The 12,073-nt window shown below is 43.0% G+C and overlaps 1 protein-coding gene across 11 annotated transcripts in view; it reads right to left on the reverse strand.

Moving 5' to 3' along the window:
• Window positions 1-1,456: 1,456 nt before the first annotated feature.
• Window positions 1,457-12,073, reverse strand: part of STK31 (serine/threonine kinase 31) — a 44,789-nt gene continuing 34,172 nt past the window's right edge. For all 11 annotated transcript variants that reach the window (XM_081164386.1, XM_081164388.1, XM_081164382.1 and 8 more), the window contains 7 exons: window positions 11,664-11,789; window positions 10,605-10,730; window positions 10,283-10,369; window positions 9,024-9,173; window positions 7,951-8,076; window positions 4,146-4,214; window positions 1,457-2,412 (listed from right to left, as the gene is read on the reverse strand). In XM_081164386.1, the coding sequence (XP_081020512.1) occupies window positions 2,170-2,412; window positions 4,146-4,214; window positions 7,951-8,076; window positions 9,024-9,173; window positions 10,283-10,369; window positions 10,605-10,730; window positions 11,664-11,789 (927 nt within the window). In that variant the 3' untranslated portion in view covers window positions 1,457-2,169. The remainder of the gene's footprint in view (window positions 2,413-4,145; window positions 4,215-7,950; window positions 8,077-9,023; window positions 9,174-10,282; window positions 10,370-10,604; window positions 10,731-11,663; window positions 11,790-12,073) is intronic.

Below are 12,073 nucleotides of genomic sequence, written 5' to 3' on the forward strand. Positions count from 1 at the left end.
GGAGGGAGGCGGGCGAGTCGGGCGGCGAGAGGCGGGGCGGTGGCGGCGAGGAGAGGCCGCCCAGCGCGGGGCTCTCGCCGTCTGCCTGCCTGGCTGCCTGCGAGCTCGGCGGGCAGCGCCTCCGTCCGCAGCGCCCGCCTCGCGGCTCTCATTCCCTGCCCCTGCCAAAGCTCACCCAGCCAAGCCGCGCTCTCCTTCCTGCCTCGCTTTGCTGCCTCCTCCCCCCCCCCCAAAGCTTGGAGGTTCCCCGGCAAGGGGGAGGGAAAAAATTTGAAACTTACACTTTCGTGCGTCCCTCCCGGCGTGACGCTGCGCGCTGACGTCACGGGGCTGTAATGGTGGTGTGCCTCGAGATTTTCTTCATCAAACAAGTGTGCCTTTGCCCAAAAAAGGTTGGGAAACACTGCTCTACAGCAGGGGTCAGCAACCTAAAGCCCATGGGCCAGAAGTGGCTCGTGGAGGTCATTTGACCAGCCCAGGAGCCACCCCTGAACTGAGCCACCGACGCAGCACGGCATGCAGACTCGCTTCTGCGGCACCAAAAACTGGGTCTGCGCAGACACAGACGCCGAAAATCGCGTCTGCGCCGATGTCAAAAATCACACGCGATCCGGCCCACAGAGGGATCTCTGCGGGACCGATCCAGCCCAGGCAAGAGAAACCTTGCTGACCCCTGCTCTACAGAGCAAAAGCAAATGAAGGAGCCCCTCATTGGTATAAGCAGGAAGTGATGTTCTGCCTCAGCCAGCCAAAACAAGAAGACACCCAACTCAATGCAAGTTAATAACTGGCCTTGCAGGACATCAATTAGGTTGGTTTTCTTACGTGTTCCATAGTATATCTGACACCTTCTTAACTTCTAGACATCCAACTTAGTCTGAGTGAACCCACTGAAGTCTACTCCAAGTACAATTAATGGACTTCATCCATATTCCATAATTTTTTATCAACGGGAATGAAGTAGCTTTACATTTTAGTAGGGTTTTTATGTGATTTGCCTTTTAATGAAGCTGCTTGTTATTTATATACACTGATCAAAAGACAAATTACTTTGGGGGAAAATGGTACCATAAGCATTTTGCCAGTCCCATTTTTAACAGCTTTACAAATGTTTGGAAATGGCTTCTCTTCCCAATATTAAAAAGCTGCATTGTACATTCTTTAAAGCTGCATTGTGCTATATATACATTTATATATATGCATGCGCATTTTTATATGACCAGCCTGACCCAGTCATGAGCTGTTCCCTACTGTATGCACCACACACTTGTTTCTGGCAGCTATCCTGCTCAAAAGGACCAAGTAAAGAGTACCACCTAGTGGTTGGATGCGAAACTGTGATACAACACAGAAAAAGAAAGGGGGGGAGAGGAAGAGAAGTCAAGTACTTTCCTATCCAGCCTCTTAAAAGTTTGTAAGAGATTTACCAAGAACACCAAAAGTGTAAACCATAGGCTCGCTTCAAAAGTTTATTCAAAGAAGTCTCATTTCTCAAAAATGCTCTTTCCCAAAACAGATCAGGGGGAGGAGAAATATAAGGAAATAAACTGAATGTTCTATACACAAGTATTTCACCAACATCCTTGTAAAAATGTGAACAAACAACAAATCCAGCAATCACTGCTCGTCAATGAATATGGCACAATGTATTATTTCTAGGTTTTGATGTATTGATCTTCTGTGAGGGCTCTTTTCAATGCTTGTTTTAAAGAACCTAATTTTAGGTTGACTAACCAAGTGGTAGACTCCACTCTTTCAGGACTGCTAATGCCAGGAAGTTCTTTAACGGGGATAATGTGCCAGATCACTGGAGCCAAGCTCTACCTTCTCCCTGAAAAGCAGCCCCTTCTGCTCAGAAACTTAAGCAAACGGTTCCCTAAAACAACTTGGGAAGTTTCTTGTATTGAGGAAAGGAATACCTGTAACCCTGGAAGACAAGTGGGAAAAGTATGTGATGAGAAACTTAGGCGTTTGCAAAACTGAAACTCGGGCCTGGTTAGCAACTATCCTAGATGCACATCAAATTTGTTAAAAGAAATATATGCACTAAGGAAGGAAACAAATATATATAAATTTTCAAGGTCTTGCTGTTCTGCCGTTTAAAGTTACAAGTCGAGAAAACTCTACCTCTTGGACCCAAATTATACTAATCTAGTTTGGCTTTGCATTTTAAACACAGGCATCACTGTTTGTATTATCTGAAAACGGTTCTATCACATAGTTTTTGATGGCAGGCAGGACAACTTCATTTTCTGTTGTTGCCTCTCTATTTTCAGGTTCAGTTGGCTCACTTTCCACTGAAACAGGGATCACTTCATGCAACAGGAAACAGTCGTCATTCAGCACCTCCTCTGAGGTCATTCGATTGTTAAAGCAGAGGAGTTTCATGAGCAGAGATTTAACTTTAGCATCCTTAAAGAGAAAGAAAGAAAAATGTATTATAATTTGAGGTCTTCACCAACCTGCCCAAGTCCTGTGATGTGTGCAGATAATTCATATTTATTTTAGAAATACTTATATTCTGCCTTTAAAAAAAACAACTCCAGGTGGCTTACATTTATAAAAATATCAAACTGCATATACCCAGAAACAGTACATAAAACTGTGGTCCAGGGGAAAGAGCATTAACATAAGAATCCCAGAATTTAGGAAAAAGTAACAAAATGAGCTACTTTTTCCTAAGGGACGCGGGTGGCGCTGTGGGTAAAAGCCTCAGCGCCTAGGACTTGCCGATCAGAAGGCCGGCGGTTCGAATCCCCGTGATGGGGTGAGCTCCCGTTGCTCGGTCCCAGCGCCTGCCAACCTAGCAGTTCGAAAGCACCCCCGGGTGCAAGTAGATAAATAGGGACCGCTTACTAGCGGGAAGGTAAACGGCGTTCCGTATGCTGCGCTGGCTCGCCAGATGCAGCTTGTCACGCTGGCCACGTAACCCGGAAGTGTCTGCGGACAGCGCTGGCTCCCGGCCTCTAGAGTGAGATGAGCGCACAACCCTAGAGTCTGGCAAGACTGGCCCGTACAGGCAGGGGTACCTTTACCTTTACCTAGCAAAATGAGCAATCCATGCAACACTTTGTAAAGCACCCAAGATGCAAAAGCAACCACCCCTTTCTTCCATGAGCCTGGATTGGAAGAAAGAAGTTACCTATCCCTTTTCTTTCTCTACCAAGGAAGAGATGGGCAGCTTCTTACCTGCAAGCTGGGTTTATGCCAGGAGGATGGGCGTGATCACTGCTAGCAGACACACTTATGAAAATATCACCCATATGCACTGTTAGAAAGCGAAGTGCTTAGCAATCCTTACCACCTTCAAGACAGCAGCAGAGATTACTACTATAATTACACTGAGGCTTGCCCAGTTGACAGTGACCCATGACGGGGCCTTCTCAGTGGTGGTTCCCCTATTTGTGGAATGCCCTCCCTTATTGAGTTGAGTCCTCACTATTCACTTTCAGAGGAAAATTAAGAAATTCCTGTTTGCACAGGCATCAATTTCATTTTCCCTGAGTCAGTGTACAGGCATGTCTGATATTCAGATTACTTAGCCTTACTTTACCATTAATTACACTTGCCTACCATTCATAATACTTTCCAAATGATACGTTTCCATTTTCCTGACGATCAGGGTCCACATTCCTTCTTCTTTACACCAACAAATGTTGCACTTTGATCTTGCACCCATATGCAGTGGTGCCCCGCAAGACGAATGCCTCGCAAGACGAAAAACTCGCTAGACGAAAGGGTTTTGCGGTTTTTGAGCTGCTTCGCAAGACGAATTTCCCTATGGGCTTGCTTCGCAAGACGAAAACGTCTTGCGTTTTTTGCAAGTTTGTTCCCTTTTTCTTAACACCGTTAATACAGTTGCGACTTGACTTCGAGGAGCAACTCATAGAACCCGGTGTGGTAGCCTTTTTTGAGGTTTTTGGTGATTTTTGAAGCTTTTCCAAAACTTTTCCGACACCGTGCTTTGCAAGACGAAAAATTCGCTAGACAAAAAAACTCGTGGAACAAATTAATTTCGTCTTGCGAGGCACCACTGTGTTTTAAATATTTAAAGATGCATCATTTAGTATTAACTAAATGAAATGATTTAGGCAGTTCTGCACTATTATTTGAAATAGTTCATGTAGGTAAGAAAACAAACATACCATATAGTGGTCATCCACTTCAGGAGTTCCATCTCTCTTTATTTTAAACTCCTGTTTTCCAAGAACCAGCTATAAATTTTAAAAGATGACAAAATTAGCTCAAACATCAATTCTAGAAAACCAAATTACCGTATTTTTCGCTCCATAGGACGCTCCTGACCAAAAGACGCACCAAGTTTTTAGAGCAGGAAAACAAGGAAAAAAATCTGACTCAAATTTTGTACTAAACTATTTAAAACAGCAAAGTGTGTGGCTCCTGTCCACTTTGCTGCTTTAAAGCGAGCCATGGTATATAATGATGAGAATGGAAAAAGGACACATTCCATTATAATGTAGCTGTTTTCATTATCACTGGGAAGTCAGTATTGGCAGCAGTCACAAAAACTAAAATTTGAGCATTTTACTGTTACTAATCAAGAATATTAATAGTCAGGGAGAGAAACCAGGGCTGTGCAAATGAGAAGTGCTTGAGAGTATGAACAGCAAAAAGATAATAATAATAATAATAATAATAATAATAATAATAATAATAATAATAATAATAATAATAATAATAATAATAATTTATTATTTATACCCCGCCCATCTGGCTGGGCCTCCCCAGCCACTCTGGGCAGCTTCCAAAAGAATATTAAAATACTGTGAAGCTAAAGATCAAATGATTGTGCTCCAGTTCCTAAATCTCTGAAGTTTTCTCAAAACAGGCATGGTTGTTTTGAAAGGAAGATTCAAAATGGAGTGACTGAGCAAAGAACAGAGGAGGAAAAGAGGGCAGATAAATAGCTTCCATTCAATACCAAGAGAACACAATGTTTTTGGTTTAGTATAGGTGGACTGTACTTGTAAGAATTTGTATAATGAATTATAGAGTTGGAGTGGAATATCAGAGCCTCTTTTCAGCAGTAAAGATTAGCTACTAGGAACATGGTCCACACACACACAGGATGTCTGGTTATAGCTGTGCAGTTTAAACTGTTCCTGAGCCAGATACCTGCTCAGTTTTAGCTGAAATTACTATTACTGGTTTGTGGAGATCCTTTGCATGTATTTATGACTATTTCCCCAAAACTGCTACTTGAAGAAATCCCCAAACTTACTATTTTTAAACTTCAAATGGAGCTCAGAATCCAGTTAGGCAATCCTTTGCAGTTGAATTAGGAGGCACTGAGAGACAGCAATTTGCTGCTCCCCACCCCCCACCCCAGCAGCACACAGCCTTCCCTCTGCTTGCAAACCTTGCAAGGACTTCAGGGGAAAGCAAAGTCTGTAGGCAGAGCAGTGTAGCTCCCCACCCCCCACCCCCCAAAAGCACCCCAGCAGCACACAATCTTCCCTCTGCTTGCAAACCTTGTCGGGACTTCAGGGGAAAGCAAAGGCTGTAGGCAGAGCAGTGTGGCTCCTCCCCCCACCCCCAAAGAGCAGCCCAGCAGCACACAGCCTTCCCTCTGCTTGCAAACCTTGCAAACCTTGTCGGGACTTCAGGGGAAAGCAAAGGCTGTAGGCAGAGCAGTGTAGTTCCCCACCCCCCACCCCCAAAAAGCACCCCAGCAGCACACAATCTTCCCTCTGCTTGCAAACCTTGTCGGGACTTCAGGGAAAGCAGAGGCTGCCGGCAGAGCACCGTGGCTCCTCCCCCCACCCCCAAAGAGCAGCCCAGGAGCACAGGACAACAGCGATTTGGCTCCAGGGAACACACATTCGCTCCATAAGACGCACAGACTTTTTCCCTTACTTTTTAGGAGGGAAAAAGTGCGTCCTATGGAGCGAAAAATACGGTATGTTAGCCCATTCTATTCTGACAGTCACTTCCAGTTTACAGAGGGACAAAAAAAAGGTAAGCAAAGCACAGTTCACTGTATATTTAACAACAACAACCCCATTACAGCTCTTTGTGCTACATTTATTCTGCTGACCTAAAATTTATGCTTCCTTGACAAAAATAATCATTGCACAAAATCAGATATACAGTGGACCCTCGGTTTACGTTACCTTCAGGTAATGTAACTTTTGGGTTGCAAACACGGCAAAACCAGAAGTGTACACTCCCAGGTTTCGCCATGCATGCACAGAAGTGCACCCCGCGCATGCGCAAAATCACTCTATCATGCTACACACATGCATGGAAGCGGCACCTCTAGGTGCGGACTTTTCGGGGTATGTATGGACCCCTGGAATGAATTAAGCTCGTATCCGGAGGGTCCACTGTACATTTGCCTATTGTCTTAAATAAGTAAAATATGTAACCTGCAACATCAATTACCGTATTTTTCGCTCTATAACACGCATCTGACCATAACACGCATGTAGTTTTTAGAGGAGGAAAACGAGGAAAAAATATTCTAAATGAAACAGTGGATGTATGATTTTTATGGTTCATGCTGTGGCCACAGACATGTGATCTGACAGTGAGTTTGGGGTAGCCCAATGCAAAAATCCTGAGGATCCATGTGGATCCGTGCTTTGTAACCATGTTTTAAGTGGGGAGGGAAGGAAAAGAACTCAAGGGACAAGGAGCTTTTCCGCGGGGAGGAGGGAGGGAAAGAGCACTGTTGCTTTAAAGGTATACTTAAGGTATTTGCCCTGTGCCTGGGTTTTTTTTCCATTTAACAGTTTGCAGCCTTTTCCTTCCGCTCCTTGTTTTGAGGCGGAATAGATTTGAGCAAGTGAGGAGGACTTTGATTGCAGGGGATTCGCCATTAGCTGTGTAAAAGCGCTCCTCCTTGCAGCCTGAACGATAAGCAGCCACCAGCAGCAATAGAATGGAGCACAACAAAGCGGTAGGGGCACTAGGACCCAGACAATGCTCAAATCTATCCTGCCTGAAAACAAGCTGCTCTGTCCCAGCCGATCAGCTGAGACGCGGGGATTTGCGAAGTTTTCCCCTCTCCCTCATGCCCTCCCCAGCCTTTTTTTTTTTACTTCCTGGTTTTCACTGCGCTGGCTCAGAGCTCGAGGTTGGTTTTATTTTGCTGCTGGTTGCTTAAATTTTATCTTTCCTGCCGTCTCTCTGCAGCCTCATTGCTCTGTTTAGAGAGGGCGCAGAACTTTGCTAGCGTCTGTCCCTCCTCCCGTGTAAACGGCTGCTGCCGGCTTTGCTGCTATGGCTCTCCTTCCCTCCCTCCTTCCTGGCTCCAGGTCGCTTTAAAGAAAGCAAAGTGAGAGCCTCGTAGAGCGTGTAAGTGGCTCCCGCTTTGCCTGACTGATGGCAGCCATGGCTCTGATCCGTGCATTCACTCCTTAACACGCACAGGCATTTTCCCTTACTTTCTCGGAGCAAAAAAGTGCGTGTTTTGGAGCGAAATTTACGGTATATTTCACACAAAGTCTAGATTTCTTAGTAAGTCCCTATATACTAACAGTGAACTCAAAGGTGGAAGCCATGACTGATTAAAATGGTATATAATACTGCTTTAAATGTTTAGTGTAGATGGGGCCTTGATAAGCGTAAGCATTCAAAGATGAAATATTCATCCCCTACAGTCTGAAAAGGCACAGCCTACTCTGCCATTTCATTTTGTTGCATGCGTAAACCTGATCTCACTTCATATTCATATCCATTCCCAAATTCAGAGAACAATCTGACAACCTCTTTAAGAAAGCAAAATGGGGGGAAACGAGAGCCCTTGGCTAAAATCTGTAGATGATCGAAGGGACAAAACAAAGACTAATAAATGTAGATCTACTTTTACACTTGAGTAGTTATGGCAATTCCGCTCACAGCTTCGCTTGCAACTTTAGGGAACACAATAATTCAGCCTGCATTACATTACTAAGGCTTTGCATTTATAAATGAAGAGCTACTTACCCAGTAAAGGAGGCAACCAAAAGCATACATATCTGAAGCGGGAGAAGGTGGTTGTCCCTGCCTTACTTCAGGAGAAATTAAGTTCAAGCCATTCAGGAGCACAGAGTTCATTGAAGCACGCTGACTCTAAAAATTAAAACCCCACAGCTCGGAATTACAATTGAACGTTGCCTATAAAACAGATGATCTATGCTAGCCTAGGCAACAGGCCTGAAAATCATCCTACCTCCTGAATTGAGAGAGGAAGCAATGCATCTATTGCAATAGCCACCTTTCCATTCTCAGTGCAGTGGCACTTTGGGCACTGAACACATATATGCCACTAACTCTCTCTGGCAATTAGTTAACAAGCCAGTAACCCCTTTATAGCACCAGGAGAAAGGGTATGTGTCTGTATAATGCATACTGTCTAGTCGTGTTCTGTGTTTAACATGGTATGAGTTAGCACCTCCTTCCTCCATTCTCTACCAGAGAGAGCCAAAGCTCTGCTAAGTGGAGGGCTACTGGCACTTTAATGGGTGCGTGGCTGGCCCTAACCCTGTGGAACTCCTTGCCAATGTGGGTTCAGCAGGAGTCATCGCTGCTTGTTTTTAGACACCTTCTAAAAACGCTATTACTCAGACAAGCCTTTCGAACTTGAGTTTCTATCCCGACCAGCTATCAGTGGTGTTTTTGTTTTTAGTCTGCAAACTGCTGTGTAATATTTTATGAGAAACGCCTGTACATCTTCCTCAGGCCAGCTCACATTACCAGACAAGTGTGTTATAGAAGCTGCACATTTAACTCTTCTAGGAATGCAAGAAGAGAGGGAGATTCTTGTAACAGCATCCTAGAGGACAGGTCAAAGTCATTTGCCTCCAGCACCACCACACACACACACACACACACACACACACACACACACACATTTATACTTCATTTTTTGTTTACATTGTTTTAAGATTTGCCCCCCCCCCAAGAAAATCCAATTGGAAAACCACTAGATTTTGCATGTACTCAAAAGCAGGGGAACTGCGTTAATTAGCAACAAGAAAGAAGTTCATTTGTTTATATTTAAAGGATAGCTTCTTTACCACTGATTTGGTGAAGTCAAAGTCTCCAACAATTCCTTGCTCTCGGTTTACAGCAAATACGTTGTTTTTATGCAGGGATCCGTGGATTATACCAGCTTTGTGTAGCGTATGCAGACCACGAGCTACTCCTTTCATCACCTTCAAAGTTTCCTAGTTAAAAATCATAAGAGATGAACCACAAGAGTTCCATTAGTCTTTCAAACACAAACTCTATTGGAGGTAGGTACAAAGCCACTTATGAAACTCCTTGTGATGTGGCTGTAAGTCAGGATTAATCTTCAATAAACGAGTTACTCCAGATTGAGGAAAAATGTCTTGCCTACAATTGTTTTAAGCAACTGCTAAATTCAGAATAGTCTGAAAAATATCAGAGAGCATGCAGCAAAGCCCACAACAACAAAAATGAAGCATAGGTACATGGGGGCATTAGTGACCACTGAATGGGACCTTTTGGCCAAAATGCAAAAGGTTTTATGCTTATATTTTGCATTTGGATCCTGGGTGTTACATTTGTGTTGTAAATCTTCTTTGTCGTACCAGGACTATAGCAATTAATTTCATTTTTTCTGATACCAATTTGTTTGTTATCATTGTAGAACTCATTAACAGATTATAGAGAAGAGGTGACTTTTTAACCAGAGTCGCCTGTAGTAAACTGTTCTGCAACCGGAATCAGACTATCATTTAATATAAAAACTGTTAATTTCAGTCGCAGACTCTGCGGTTGTGGCACTCATCTCGCTTTACTGGCTGAGGGAGCCGGCGTACAGCTTCCGGGTCATGTGGCCAGCATGACTAAGCCACTTTTGGCGAACCAGAGCAGCACACGGAAACGCCATTTACCTTCCCGTCAGAGCGGTACCTATTTATCTACCTGCACTTTGACGTGCTTTCGAACTGCTAGGTTGGCAGGAGCTGGGACTGAGCAAGGGGAGCTCAACCCGTCACGGGGATTCGAACCGCCGACCTTCTGATCAGCAAGCCCTAGGCTCAGTGGTTTAGACCACAGCGCTACCCGGGTCCATCACTTAATATACAGTATATTAAAATATGGCAAATAAGTATTTTGAAAGAAACTGGGGTGGGAGGACAAACAGAATTGGAGCAAAAAATGAAGCACTAAATGCCCTGTTTTCACTGCATGGATTCACTGCATACCATAATGGAACAGTTTATAGTAAGAATTGAGTTAATCAACATCTTAATGAACAGGGGGGTGTTCTCTCTCCACCCTACTCCCACCAGATCACATTACTTACTTCTGGAGTTAAAGGTGCAGTAGTCTGCAATATGCCCAGGCTTGCTTCAGCATAATATGGGACCATCAGATATGCCAGAGGATCAGACTTAATGGACACAAAAAGTGGTATGTATCATATGTGTGCATCATATGTCAAATTACTGCAACATTTCTACAATTATTTAACACATACTGCAATATATATATATATATATATATATATATATATATATATGTACCTTTATTCATCATAGAAAGGCTTACTGAGTAAAAGTATTAGGTTTAAAGATTTATCTTTTTTTAAAAAAAAAAAAAGACTGCATGGACAGTTTATAACTTGCCTTGCATAAAAATAGAAACATCAGCTGCATCAAACCAGATTCTTCCTTCAGTTCTCTCCAGAGTCTGTGATACTTTGCTGCTCTTTCTATCACTTCGGCTTCCGTATTCATATCCACAGCATATCCCTAAGGTGGTTAAAAAAAAGTTGGCTATGAATTGGATAGGTATACTTTGAAATGTTATTTTTCTCATTTTAAAAAGACCCTAAAAAGTGTACAAACAACTTGTACACTGCATTTGAGATGCAATGCATATACCTACTTCTTACTTTGTGAATGTTAAAAGCTGTGGGGCTATAAAATAACAAGATGGCTGCAATTTCCTTGTAGCATCTATTGTATTCTGCTTTGTGATTTATTTTACTTAGTTCTTTTATTTGTGAATCACTTCCCAAGAGACATCATGAAGCAAATTACAATATAACATATATGAAAGAAAGTTGAATGTATATTAAATAAACACAGAAACCATTGCATATATAAAAACAAGTATAAGTACACAAACAATTTAAAACAATAATGGCACATACATAAAATCCATTCAAGTCCAAGACAAATACCAACTGAGATTAGTGTTATGTTCATCCCATTTCACAGTGATGGTGCCGGGCAAACCTAGGAACCAGTTAAAATAATAGGACTGGAAAGGATTTCTATCTGTCCAGAAGGACTTGCTCTAACTATAACAACTATATGAACAGCTTCTGTATATGCAACTAAGGACTGAGACTTTCCTCCCCAACCCCCAAAAGTTCCTAAGCTGTATGAAAATGAGCTTTCTAATAGGTTGGTTATAACTAAGCCTAACTCTCCATAAACTAGACTTAAAAGGCTGATTTATTCAAACTCAAAGATCAAGGCTCCAAAAATCCCTAAGTGCTTAGCTGCTCAGGCACAAAATCACATTCTAGAGACCTGAAATGTGTTTCTTCAGCTTAGCAGAGACCAACAAGCACCCAGATGTTTAATAATGATATCTCAAAACCTGAAAGCTTTCCAGTTTAGTCATCGACTTGCCTCTTATTACTAGCTTTTTAAAAAGTGAACTTGAAAGCATACCTTTAAGAGAACCTTCTGCCCTTGAACTTCTGAGCAAACCAGAGGACGTTTCGTGCTCAGTTCTCTCATTGGTTCAGCATCTAGAAGATCACGCTCCAAACTGACTGTCAGAAGTCCCCCTGAGTTCTGAACAAACAGGATTTGCCAGTCACCTTATAAATCCCAACACTGCACAAAATATAAATATGTGTGGATCACAGAAGAGAGTCACATTATCTATAGGTAATAAACAAGGTGGGGGACCTGTATCCTTGGGCTGTAACTGGAGCACTCCTGCACAAGGCTCCACAACCAGCTTGGAGCAGGAACCTTGCAGCATTGTTTAGGGGGAAAGGTAGCCGTATCTCTTTATTTCCCAACCCTCCTTAAACTTTCCTTGTTGTTCTATAAAGGGATCAGGTTTGAAGCAA

Source organism: Podarcis bocagei (assembly GCF_964188305.1).
Source record: "Podarcis bocagei genome assembly, chromosome: 12".
NCBI lineage: Eukaryota > Metazoa > Chordata > Lepidosauria > Squamata > Lacertidae > Podarcis > Podarcis bocagei.